The sequence below is a fragment of the Chiloscyllium plagiosum genome, unplaced genomic scaffold (genome assembly GCF_037043375.1).
Source record: "Chiloscyllium plagiosum isolate Xiang-an unplaced genomic scaffold, Cpla_swu_hap1 HiC_scaffold_10, whole genome shotgun sequence".
Classification (NCBI taxonomy): domain Eukaryota; kingdom Metazoa; phylum Chordata; class Chondrichthyes; order Orectolobiformes; family Hemiscylliidae; genus Chiloscyllium; species Chiloscyllium plagiosum.
Genome location: NW_028270148.1, coordinates 21132727 through 21146103, shown reverse-complemented (window position 1 = coordinate 21146103; position 13377 = coordinate 21132727). Strand labels below are relative to the sequence as shown.

The following is a 13377-nucleotide window of genomic DNA, read 5'->3' as shown; positions in this document are numbered from 1 at the left end:
GGGCAGAACTGAGTTGCTGTTGTTCTCAAAGCTCTTGTCATTGTCCAAGTGAAAAACTGAGTTGCAGTTCTTTTACAAATGAGCCAAGTAGTACAGCTGCTCTATTCTTCCCTTGTACACGTGCTCAGCAAGCTAAGGGTGCTTCATTACTTTTTACGTATTCAAAAGAAAAAGGTTAATTTTTTTTAAAAAAATCCATCTCTTGCGAGGGACACATGATAAAAATTAAATTTACAAGGGAGAGGTGATAATTTCAACATAAATTTAAATGAAGTTTGCCAAATACTTTGTTTGCTCATGACAACTATACGCTTGGAAAGGGTCACCTCTTCCCATTATGTTAGTATTTTCTGGATATTTTCTAAAAGGAAAGTTAGCTCAGAAGTCAATAACCACACAAATATAAATAGCAAATTAAAATGCATTCAAATCACAGACTGTCTCACCATTTAAAAAAAATACAGCAAGTAGCGTACTGGCACTGACTGCTGTCAGTAAAGAAGCCAGTTGTTCAAGTTATACAATAAAGGGGAAAAGCTGTCATCTGGTCCCTTAATTTTTCTATCAAATGTGCAATGATCCCTCACTGAGAAAATGACAAAATATTAAGTCGAATTATTCAGCAAAAGTTGGCACACAAAGTTCTGAAAAAGGCTCGTAAACTTTCAACTAACAACACTTTCTCTCTCCACAAACTCTCAGACCTGACAATTACAACACTATTTTTGTTTCACAAAGCTGGTCAGATATCAGCATATTAAAATGATGTGGTCATCCACATACATACATGTAAATCTCTAAGTTTAATTTTATTTAATTAAATTAATGCACATTTCAAGTTGCTAAGTGAATAAATAAATATCCCAATATATGCAATAATTGGGAACTTAAAACTTACCCTTCAAACTCTGGGCACATTTTTCAGTTACCCTAAATATACTTTTGGATTTACTCTGCCTATCTTGCATACTTTCATAATCCTTCCCCAGAGACATTTTTTTTCTTTCTGTTTAAGACTAAAGACCCTAGGTCATCAAGAAGTTCCTCAAAGTTGGAATTAGACAAACAATATTTTGCAATTGAAGGTGAAGTCATCATAGCCCTACCAGACCATAGGTCTGCGCTCATTAGAGATGGTGGGTTACCACACCTCAGACACGATGAGAGGTTGAGGAGGAGAGTCCCTTTTGATAACTTCAGCCAGCGTGGGTTTGAACTCCACTGTTGGCACATCACTCTGCATCATAAACCAGCCAGCCAGCCAATTGAAATAACTGACCACAAGCAATTGAAAGACAGATGCTTAAGTACTGTTTTGCATCTTTGCTCACACAGTCAGCTCTCATGTAGCAACTACAAGAACATGATCAGATAGAAAAAATATTAATAAATCCTTCTTCCTAATGGAACTACAAATTGTACACTCACTTTTCATTTTCCTAAACAAAAAAATTCTTAGTACAAAATTATCTGTTAGGAAACAGACTTGGGCTCTGGTACAGTATTAAGCCTTGGGATACAAGAGGAAGAGTATAACAGTTGCTCTTTTAAATTACTCTCCACCATCCTTCCAGCACTACTGAACTACTTTTAAAGTGGTTAAAATCTGAGAAAAAAAAATCAAATATGACGAGCATCAACACACTTGCATCCTTTTGAGTAATTTTGGAGAATTTTGAGCTTAAATTTGCCCCATCAGATTAGCATTTAAACATTTTCATTGAACAAGTTTGCATCAATTGCAATATTTTTCATCTCAACTATGGCCGATCAACTTCCTGACATTAGGAAAGAACAGTGCATTTCTTGCAAGCTGAAACTGGTCCAATTTTGAAAAGTGATTGTTCAACTTGATTCTACATAGGAATAAGGAAAGGATTTTTAAAATAATCTTGAACGTGTAGTTATTGAGTGTTTATGGATCAGATTGATTTTAGATAACACATTGTACTGTGAAGCAGAAAACTTTGCTCAGGAAACATGGTATCGAGTCCTCCAGTTGCTCTTAAAGTGGACAATCAGCTTTTACAGATGATTCATCACTAAGGTGTTCAGAAACAAACGGCACAACCAAGCAAGCTTCCCTCAAGTGAAAAACCAAAAATAGCCTCCAACTGTTGCAAAACAATGTTCAAACAGTAGACATAAAAATCAAAAACAAATGAAAGTTCAAAGCTATTTTCCTTGAAGTGAGTTCAAGCAACCAAGCTGGTAATTATTTGGAACCACGTGGATTTCAAGAAGTGGTGTCAAAAAAAAATTTCCAATGTGCCTTTTTACTGACCTAAAAATACAATTCAGGTATCTCCACTATGCCTCAAACTCAAGTCCACAAAAAAACTCCACAGACTAAGCCAATTTAAAAATGTTATAGAGAGTCTGAGGGCACATACGGGAAAAGCACTAGGGGGCATAATTTGTGAATTTGATTAGGGCAATACAATTTCATATTTGTAGCTTTGAAAGGAAAGGGAAATTTAAAGAATGAAATGGTTGTTTTCAATATTAAAAAGAGGTCCATTAGCTTCACATTTGTTGTTCAGGTGAGAGTGAAAGGAACAGGAGAAAAGGGTTTAACATAATAGATGATATGGACAGATTATCTTTGCTCGAGAGTAACTGTGAGTCAGCAGTTTAAAAAGGGGAGTGAAACAATGACATTTGATATGGCCTAGCCAGATATGATGTTGGAGACTAAATCAAAATAGCAAAATTGACTTGCAGCCTTTTGCAATATTAACATATCTTTGATAACTAACAAGAGTTTTACCTTTTAATCGCCTCATCTGAACAGAGAGATCACTCTTTATGCTTTTGCAATCATCATCCATCGATTCGCGTCTTATTCTGGGAGGATCATTCTGTGCCAGCCAATCAGCCACTTTGCTTTCTGCTGCTTTCATTGCAGCCTGGAGTCCAGACAGTTCTTTGGCGGCTGGAGGAGACTTCTTCTGCTTATGACGCTGGTCGGGCGTGAATTTGGTGACATGATCTTTGATTGTCACTTTGCCTGGAGTATGATCATCAAATTCAATAGTAAACGAAGCATGCCCTTGAACGACTGCACGAGTGGCTTCTGTATCTTTTGTAGGGATTTCATGAATTGAACTTTCCATTGATACAGCAGCTTGATGAAATTCTTTAGTAGGGATTTCAAAATAGCTTGGTTCTCTACAGAATGGATAAATTACTTGTTCCAAGTCTTTTCTATCATCTTTGGGTTTACTAACTTCCTTGGCATCTTCTGAAAAAGTATTAGGACAGTGAAATTCACTACATAAGGACTGAAGTTTACAAAAAAAGTCACAATTTAAATCTTTCCTGGAACAGCGACCAAAAACATTTCTTTCAAAACTGCATAATTTCCCACAGGGGATAAGAAGTGATATATACTTATCAGGATTTCAGTGAAGTATAAAAAAATGACAATTTGCAAACAAAAGTCTAAATTTCCTCGGTGTTTCAGTGGCACTGTAAAAAAAAAGTGTGATCATTTTTTTCATAGAAGCCTTAGTGCAAAACAGGCTATTTGGCCTAACAAGTCCACACTGATCCTCCGAAGAGTAACCTACCCAGATCCATTTCTCTATTACTCTACATTTACCCCTGACCAAGCACCTAACCTAGATGGGTTAGATGGGCTTCAGATTGATCATTGAGGGCCAAAGGGCCTGTACTGCACTGTAATGTTCTATGTTCTACACATACCTGAACATTATGGACCATTTAGCATAGCCAATTCACCTAGCCTGCACACCTCATTGTAGGAGGAAACTGGAGCACCCAGAGGAAACCCACACAGGCGCAGGGAGAATGTGCGAACTCTTCACAGTCACCAGAGGTAGGAATCGAACTCTGATCCCTGGTGCTTGGAGGCAGTGCTAACCACTGAGCCACCGTGCTGCCCCTAATTTCTTGACAATTCTCTAAAAGCAAAAACAAATACCAAAAAAGCATCTAAATTCTGGTTTATATTAATGGAACTTAGTTTAAAATCAGTTTTGGTGCATCAATTGGAAGCTTTCATAATAATATAGCAAATTAACCTGGTAACATGTTGCATTCATTACAGTTTGACACTAGTAATTCTCCATGTGAACTTCCTATTTCAAATAGGAAGTTCCAATGGAAACCAACACTTCTAAAAGGAAAACAAGCAAAAATATTTTCCGATGTTTAACAATAACATACCGTGTTTAACAATAACGAGAAGGGACAGGAAAATACACCCTCCTCCGAATCGAATAGCATTTCTTTTGTAAAAGCAACTGAAATATAGGTTTTACCATTGTAGTCTATACATTAGCTGCTGACAAATTAATACTGCAGAGACTCACCACTTGGGCTCTCACCTCCTGTAGCACTGCTTTCCATCTTCACATTCCCAGGCTTGGGATCTTGTTTGCTTGAATTTTCATCATCTGCATCATCTTCACCCCACCAAGCAGGCTGTCCATATAAAGGGGTTCCACGGGCCATAGGTATAACAGATATGTCTACTGGATGTCAGGAAAAATGGAAACCCAAGGAGCATTAGTTGTCACGTACCATGTCTATCAACAAAGTGCAGACCTGAATGTAAATAATTTAATAAACTTGCTGAAAAGTAATTTGATGAACTTAATTGAAAGAACATTCAGCTTGAACCATAAAAAGCACACTTTCCTTTTGTGCTGATACTCTTTGTAAATAAACTCATAAGTTTAAAGCTATATTTACTAAATTTGTATTCATTCAGCTTTCATGAGGGCTGCTTTATGCTTACTATAGTAGTACAAATCTCCTATGACACAAAATTCACAGTCCAATCACAGAAGCTGATATTTGAGCTTGTGATATATTTTAAAGCATTTAACACTGGTTGAAGTCTATTCACATCGGTGTTGGCCACCTTGTGCAAATTGAGAACTATTACATCATTCAGCAGGCTGCTTACAGCCAAGAAGCTGAAATAGCTATCGGCAGCTGACTATTTATGAAACTGTAGATCACAACTACAGCAGCAGTTTTAAACCAAGTTTATCTTCATTACTTCAAACATTCTGCTAGTTAAAATTAGGATCTAATGCTAATTATACAATTAAGTACAGTTGTAGCAAATAAAGGATAGAAGAGACAAAAAGCTTAAGTGGGAAAAAAAAAACTGGAAATCAACGAAAGAAAAGCAAGGATGTCCATGTATTTGGAAAGGCAAAGACTGATTTGGGATAGTCAACATGGCTTTGTGCATGGGAAATCATATGTCTTAAACTTGATTGAGTTTTTAAGGAAGTAACAAAGAAGATTGATGAGGGCAGAGCAGTAATTGTGATCTATATGGACTTCAGTAAGGCGTTCGACAAGTTTCCCCATGAGATCTAGCAAGGTTAGATCTCATGGAATGCTGGGAGAACTAGCCATTTGGATACAAAACTGGCTCAAAAGGTAGAAGACAGAGGGTGGTGGTGGAGGCTTGTTTTTCAGACTGGAGGCCTGTGACCAGTGGAGTGCGACAAGGATCGGTGCTAGGCCCTCTATTTTTTGTCATTTACATAAATGATTTGAATGCGAGCATAAGAGGTACAGTTAGTAAGTTTGCAGATGACACCAAAATTGGAGGTGTAGTGGACAGTGAAGAGGGTTACCTCAGATTACAACAGGATCTTGACCAGATGGGCCAATGGGCTGAAAAGTGGCAGATGGAATTTAATTCAGATAAATGCGAGGTGCTGCATTTTGGGAAAGCAAATCTTAGCAAAACTTATACACTTAATGGTAAGGTCCTAGGGAGTGTTGCTGAACAAAGAGATCTTGGAATGCAGGTTCATAGCTCCTTGAAAGTGGAGTCACAGGTAGATAGGATAGTGAAGGCATTTGGTAAGCTTTCCTTTATTGTTCAAAGTATTGAGTACAGGAGTTGGGAGGTCATGTTGCGGCTGTACAGGACATTGGTTAAGCCACTGTTGGAATATTGCGTGCAATTCTGGTCTCCTTCCTATGGGAAAGATGTTGTGAAACTTGAAAGGGTTCAGAAACCATTTACAAGGATGTTGCCAGGGTTGGAGGATCTGAGATACGGGGAGAGGCTGAATAGGCTGGGGCTGTTTTCCCTGGAGCGTCGGAGGCTGAGGGGTGACCTTATAGAGATTTACAAAATTATGAGGGGCAAGGATTGGATAAATAGGCAAAGTCTTTTCCCTGGGGTTGGAGAGTCCAGAACTAGAGGGCATAGGTTTAGGGGGAGAGCAGAAAGATATAAAAGAGACCTACGGGGCAACTTCTTCACGCAGAGGGTGGTACGCGTATGGAATGAGCTGCCAGAGAATGTGGTGGAGGCTGGTACAATTGCAACATTTAAGAGGCATTTGGATAGGTATATGAATAGGAAGGGTTTGGAGGGATATGGGCCGGGTGCATGGAAGGTGGGACTAGATTGGGTTGGGATATCTGGTCGGCATGGACGGATTGGACCGAAGGGTCTGTTTCCATGCTGTACATCTCTATGACTCTAAAAAGGATATAAAATTTGACAAAGACCAACTGAAAACAAAAGCTAAAAGTTAATTGTAGAGCACCTCAATTTTATAAACATACCATTTGCTACAAAAGATCGTCAAACCAGCTGAAATTATTAAATAAAATATGCATAAGGTGGAGCATTTTACGTACAGTTATTAAGAGAAATGGTTTAAGGGTAGACAACCAGAAGCTAAAGGCTTGAGGTGACTGACAAAAGAACCAAAAGCAATATGAGAAAACTGGTTTTACTCAAATGGTCAGTTAGAATGTGGAGAGCATTGCCCAACAGAATGGCTGCTATCCTGATATACAGTGACCTGGAAGGAACCAAGACAAAACTGAAGGAGCAAACTTTACAAGGATATGGCAAAAGTACACAAGTGGAAATAGAGTCATAGAATCATTGAGTTGTACAGCATGGAAAAGACCCTTCAGTTCAACTTGTCCACACCAACAAGACATCCCAATCCAATCTAGTCCCACCTGCAAGCACCCGGCCCATATTCCTCCAAACCCTTCCTATTCATATACTCATCTAAATGCCACTTAAATATTGCAATTGTACCAGCCTCCACCACTTCCTCTGGCAGCTCATTCCATACATGTACCACTTTCTGCATGAAAAGGGTGCCCCTTAGGTCTCTCTTATATCTTTCCTCTCTCACCCTAAACCACCACCCCAGGGAAAAGATTGTCTGTTTATCCTATCCATGTCCCTCTACTTTTGTAAACCTCCATAAAGGTACCCCTCAGCCTCTGACGCTCCAGGTAAAACAGCCCCAGCCTGTTCAGCCTCTCCCCAAAGCTCAAATCTTCCAACCCTGGCAACATCCTTGTAAATCTTTTCTGAACCCTTTCAAGTTTCACAACATCTTTCCGATAGGAAGGAGACAAGAACTGCATGCAGTATTCCAACAGTGGCATAACCATTGTCCTATACAGCCGCAACATGACCTCCCAACTCCTGTATTCAATACTCTGACCAATAAAAGGAAAGCATACCAACGCCTTTTTCACTATCTTATCTACCTGCAACTCTACTTTCAAGGAGCTATGAACTTGCATTCCAAGGTCTCTTTGTGCAGTAACACTACCTCGGACCTTACCATTACGTGTATAAGTCCTGCTAAGATTTGCTTTCCTAAAATGCAGCACCTCTCACTTGTCTGAATTAAATTCCATCTGCCATTCCTCAACCCATTGGCCCATCTGATCAAGATCCCGTTGCAATCTGAGGCAAGCTTCTTTGCTGTCCACTACACCTCCAATTTTGGTGTCATCTGCAAACTTACTAACTATACTTCTTATACTCACATTAAAATCATTTATATAAATAATGAAAAGTAGTGTACCCAGCACCGATCCTTGTGACACTCCACTGGTGACAAGCCTCCAGTTTGAAAAACAATCCTCTACCACCACCACCCTCTTCTCCGTTTGAGCCAGTCCTGTATCAAATGGCTAGTTCTCCCTGTATTCCATGAGATCTATTCTTGCTAACCAGTCTCCCACGGGGAACCTTGTCAAACGCCTTACTGAAATCCATATAAATCATATCCACCGTTCTGCCCTCATCAATCCTTTTTGTTACTTCTTCAAATGACTCAATCAAGTTTGTGAGACATGATTTCCCATGCATAAAGTCATGTTGACTATCCCTAATCAGTCTTTGCCTCTACAAATACATGTACACCATATCCCTCAGGATTCCCTCCAACCACTTGCCCACCACCGGAAATAACTACACAGATCCTTGAAAGGGATGAGTAGACCCAATGGCCTGAATGATTTCCTTTCTGTGTGATAATAGTCTATGAAATAAATCACAGTTCATAGACCTATAGTGTGAATGTCACTTTGCAGAGTGTCCAGAGAGATACAGACACTAAACAACAGCAACAGCTTGGAAAAACACAGATCCAGACAAAACTTGAAGAGGTTGCTGCACATTTTTCAATTGTGTTTTACACAGTTAGGGTTGACTTTGACAAATTATATTTTTCGTCATTAAGCTGGAAGTTTGTATTTCATAATGCTTTGACCAGTGCCTTCAGCTAAACTTCCCTTCTAACTAAACCAATAGTTATTGATATTTCATTAAGTATAATAAACAAAAAAATTACGTAAAACTACCCTTTAAATAAGCAAAAATTATCCAAAGCCACTCCAAAGAGACAGAAGACAAAACTTAACAGCCTCTGATTACTCATACCACATACACAAACAATTATATTTGTACAACTTAGGTGCGAGGATATCAATAATTTCATACATATGTTTTTAGGCAATTTATGCAAGTTCGGCACATGGAACAAGTTTTATTTATTGAATGAGAAGTACAATATTTTGTTGTGCAAATTTAAAAATAATCTGATTTATAAGGCATAAATTTTAAAGCTTTGATAACACAGCATCTGAGCATCATCAATGCTGTAATGTATAATGTATTCAGCTGTTTCTGATAGAAGAAACTTTAATTCAACCAAATTATTTTGCAAAATTCTACTACAGTAAATTTTGTAGATGGTTGAAATAAGTATAAAGATGCATGCAACCTAAGTTATGAGTCCAAAAGTAGTAAAGAATGAAATTTATTCCTTGACTATTTATCATTTCAGTACATTATTTACAAGGTGTTTTCTTATTCGCTGATTTGTGTTTCCTGAAAAACAGGTGGTAACACAAGACAGTCAACTAAATGCGTAAAGAGCCTTTCAATAAGGTACACTTCAATATTAATGCAACAGATGATTTCAACACATTTTAATACAGCAATTTTTAAGTGAAAAATTATGTTTAGATGAAATTATTAAAAATAAAGATCATTCAATAACATTAAATAAATATTTAGCAAATTACCTGAAGTTTTATGCACCTCTGCATGAGCCATCACTTCAGTTTTGCCCTCAGAGTTATCTGGAGCTTCTGTTGATCCTTCAGCTTCTGAAAGTTTCTGTGGCAACTGTAACTGGCTTGTAAATTTCTCATGCTGTAAATAAGATTAGATTAGATTAGATTACTTACAGTGTGGAAACAGGCCCTTAGGCCCAACAAGTCCACACCGACCCGCCGAAGCGCAACCAACCCAGACCCACTCCCCCGACACTTACCCCTTCACCTAACACTATTGGCAATTTAGCATGGTCAATTCACCTAACCTGCACATTTTGGGATTGTGGGAGGAAACCGGAGCACCTGGAAGAAACCCACGCAGACACGGGGAGAATGTGCAAACTCCACACAGTCAGTCGCCTGAGGCGGTAATTGAACCCGGGTCTCTGGTGCTGTGAGGCAGCAGCGCTAACCACTGTGCCACCCACAAAATAAGATTCAATAGTCTCAAAACTCCATTGTAAGCATGCAGATGGTGTGCTTTCCAATAAGTACATAACATCCTGGCACCAAAAATGGCAAAGTATTTCATAATTTTATCATAACTGTTGCAGACAAAATGGAACAAATGGCATTATTCTGCACCATAACAATTTGATGACTATGATATAATTTGATACAGGCAGCTTTCAGGCAAGCTTTACCAGTCTTACCTTCAACGCTTCCTCTGGGACTCGTAATTCTCCTCTTGCTACAGTGAACAAATTGGTATGTAAGGCACATTAAGGAAGGAAAACAACAGCACTACAAACTAAAATACATTTAGCCACTGAAATGTAACTGTCAAATTTGCTGATTGTTGCTAGCGAAGTAGTGACTGCAACGATTAACTGGAAATTAGTGGAAAGCCAAATGGTCTAATTCTGTTCCTTCATCTTATGATCTTTAGGTATAAAGTGCAATTTCAAATCACTGATGCTCTGTCAAGTACAAGTTATATTTCTAATATGCAATAATTAAATAACATGCAATAGTCTCAAGCAGTGAACATGAGCTTCTTAAATGTGAGGTGTTCAGGAAAGGTAGAAACAAATACAGTTGAAGTTTTGTGGTCATGATCCAATCCTTTGCTGGTAAATATATAAACATGTCATGAGGGAAGGGTCAGCTTCAGCTGTGATGACTTTCCAAAGTCAAATAATGTTGAATCATGAAGAACAAACAACTATGATTGAGGAGTCTATTGGCACACTATAGGCTACAGTACAGCTTCAAGACAGGAGGGGAGAAAATTAAAAGTCAAAAGTAAAATCAAAACAAATTCTTCTTGCATACATTTAAAACCTATAAAATTATACCAGTTACATTTACCAGGATTAGTAATCAAGGAATAGTATTTAATGGAAACTAGATAAGTATAATCAGGAAGGAAAATTACAGTATGCCAATGGTATAAAAGAGGAGCAGGTGGTGATTTCTGTGTAGCATAATTGCTAGAATAGTCGAGTTAAACTGACTGGCTTGTTTCTATGCTATAGACTCCTTGTAACTTTATTAACATTTTATTGTTTACTAACGAGATTACTTTTTTGGAAAGGATATCATATCCAAATCGAAGTTTATCATCTATCTTCAGAGTGATGTAGGTTTGTTCTGGTATTCGGGCTTCATTAATAAATGTCTGAAAACAAAAGGCACCAATCAGAATTTAATGAGCAATTCTCATATCATTGAACTAAAACTTTAAATTGTATCGCTGTCTCCACAATTTTTTTAAACTGCGGTTCTCTGAATCTATTCAATTTTAAGCATTAGATTTGCAAATCCTTTTAATTGTTTATGCAGTTTGTGTTACAAATATCATAATTAAACCAGTTCAAAACAAGGTGAAGCAAAGTGGTGTCAAAATCATTGACCAATAAGTAATGGTTTGTCACATACCCCGTTTAGACTACCAAGATCCTTCACTTTGTGTTCATCTTCGGCAGAGTTATAGTTGATAACAGCATGCTGTTTGTCCACACTTCGGGACTGTAAAAGAAAACAATTTCCCACTTTTGTTTCACTCAGAGTAAATAAAAAGCACAAATGAGAAACGACATTAAAAGTTCATTCAACTGCCACCATGTGGAATCTTTTTCTCATTTAGTGTGTTTTTGAAGACTAACCAACCCTGGACTGAGTTCAAATTGCAAAATATTGTATTATATTAACTTTATAGTTCCTGGTTTAAGTTACCTTCACTTGAAATACCACATTTCTGCAACTGACTTGCCAAAAGATTGATTAATGGGTCATCAACTGTATTTACATCCATTTTGCCTCTTCCCTGGATAACCTTAAAATTCTCAAAATCTGATTGTGACACCTTAACTTTTCCTTTTGCCCCTCCAGCTTGGCATCCCTTAATATAAAGCACTTAGATTTTTTTTGCATGCAATATGCATTACACAGGGCCACCTACAGGGAACAGACCACTCAACTGCTCTGGAAGCTAGGATCTTGATTCAATGTTATTGAGTCAATATTGAGGAACAGGCATTCCTATGACACATGAAGTGCAACCTTGACTTTGTTTCTTTTGAATTAATTCTGATTGCCCACAAACTGTCTGGGATTATTTTTATCTACTGCACATGATTAGATTCCCTGCAGTGTAGAAACAGGCCCTTCGGCCCAACAAGTCCACACCGACTCTCCGAAGAGTAACTCACCCAGACCCAATTTCCCTCTGACTAATACACCCAACACTACGGGCAATTTAGCATGTTCAATTCACCTAACCTGCACATCTTTGGATTGTGGGAGGAAACCTGAGCACCCGGAGGAAACCCACGCAGTCACAGGGAGAATGTGCAAACTCCACAGAGACAGTCGCCAGAGGCTGGAATCGACCCTGGGTTCCTGTTGCTGTGAGGCAGCAGTGCTAACCACTGTGCCAACGTGCTGCCCACATAATGGAGGAATTTCACTAACAATACTGGAAAACTCAGCAACTCTTCTACCGTGAAGCCTTCAGAGATTAGAAGCTTTTCACAGCCCACTGACTAAAACGGAGGCTTCATGTGCATTTGTAATTGAAAAGTTTGACACAGTCAGTACAGGTCGGTCAAGCTTTTCATTTAAAAACGTTTTGAGCTATGATATCAAGCACTATTCAATCTGATAGCTAACTACAGTAGCCTACCTTATCATTCTTTCTGACCCTTTTGTTTTTGGGAGGCAAATTCAAGGCCCATTTCCTTTGAATGCAACAATATATGCAAACAATTTGACATGAGTGCCTGCAGAGGTAGATATTTAAGAGTGTATTTCATAATGCACAGAATATATATATTCCAACAAGAAAGAAAAAGTCCAAGGGATAGACCACGGTTAACAAAAATGTTAAAGATCGTATTGAACTAAACAGAAAAAGCATATGATTATACAAAGACAGAAGCCAAGTCTTGAGTTTGGACAGAATGTAAAAAAACAGTATAAATTACCGAAAAAAAACAAAAAAGGGCAAAATTAAGTACAAAAGACAGCTAGCCAGAAGTCCAACAAATAGGTAAAGTTTTGAAAAATGTTCAAAGACAAAGAATTAACAGGAAGCACTGGTCTTAGAGAGTGCACAAAAGACCAGACAATTGATAATGGAGAAGGAATTGGTAGATACATTTAATAACTATTTTGCAACAGTCTTTACTATAAAGGATGCCAGTAACATCCCAGAAGCTACAATAAATCATCAAGAAATTGAAGGGAGATAGAAAATTACAATCACCAAAGATATGGTATTGAGTAAATCATTGTATTGGCAGGCTGACAAGTGCCCAGATCCTGAGGAACCTCATTCCTGGGGCTTAAAGGGAGTGGCAATGCGATAGTTGATGTATAGATGGAATGCAACGCGACAAAGTGGAAGGTTGAGCACGTTGATAGGAAATGCTCTTTTCTAAAGCTTCGGAAAATTGAAGCACAAAGTATCTTGGAAGCTCTAGCTCAGGACTCGCTTAAGATTAACACGAAGGTTCAGTTGGCAGTTAGAAATGCAAATATGAT

The 13377-nt window shown here is 38.2% G+C and overlaps 1 protein-coding gene across 13 annotated transcripts in view; it reads right to left on the bottom strand.

Annotated features, from left to right (window-relative positions):
- The window catches only part of cep170aa (centrosomal protein 170Aa), a 168710-nt gene that overhangs the window by 96648 nt on the left and 58685 nt on the right, over positions 1-13377 (bottom strand). For 10 of the 13 annotated variants that reach the window (XM_087991188.1, XM_087991194.1, XM_087991193.1 and 7 more), the window contains 6 exons: positions 11272-11361; positions 10933-11011; positions 10044-10102; positions 9358-9487; positions 4338-4499; positions 2771-3244 (listed from right to left, as the gene is read on the bottom strand). In XM_087991188.1, the coding sequence (XP_087847314.1) occupies positions 2771-3244; positions 4338-4499; positions 9358-9487; positions 10044-10102; positions 10933-11011; positions 11272-11361 (994 nt within the window). The remainder of the gene's footprint in view (positions 1-2770; positions 3245-4337; positions 4500-9357; positions 9488-10043; positions 10103-10932; positions 11012-11271; positions 11362-13377) is intronic. The other 3 variants (XM_087991199.1, XM_087991192.1, XM_087991190.1) reach the window with 3 other exon arrangements.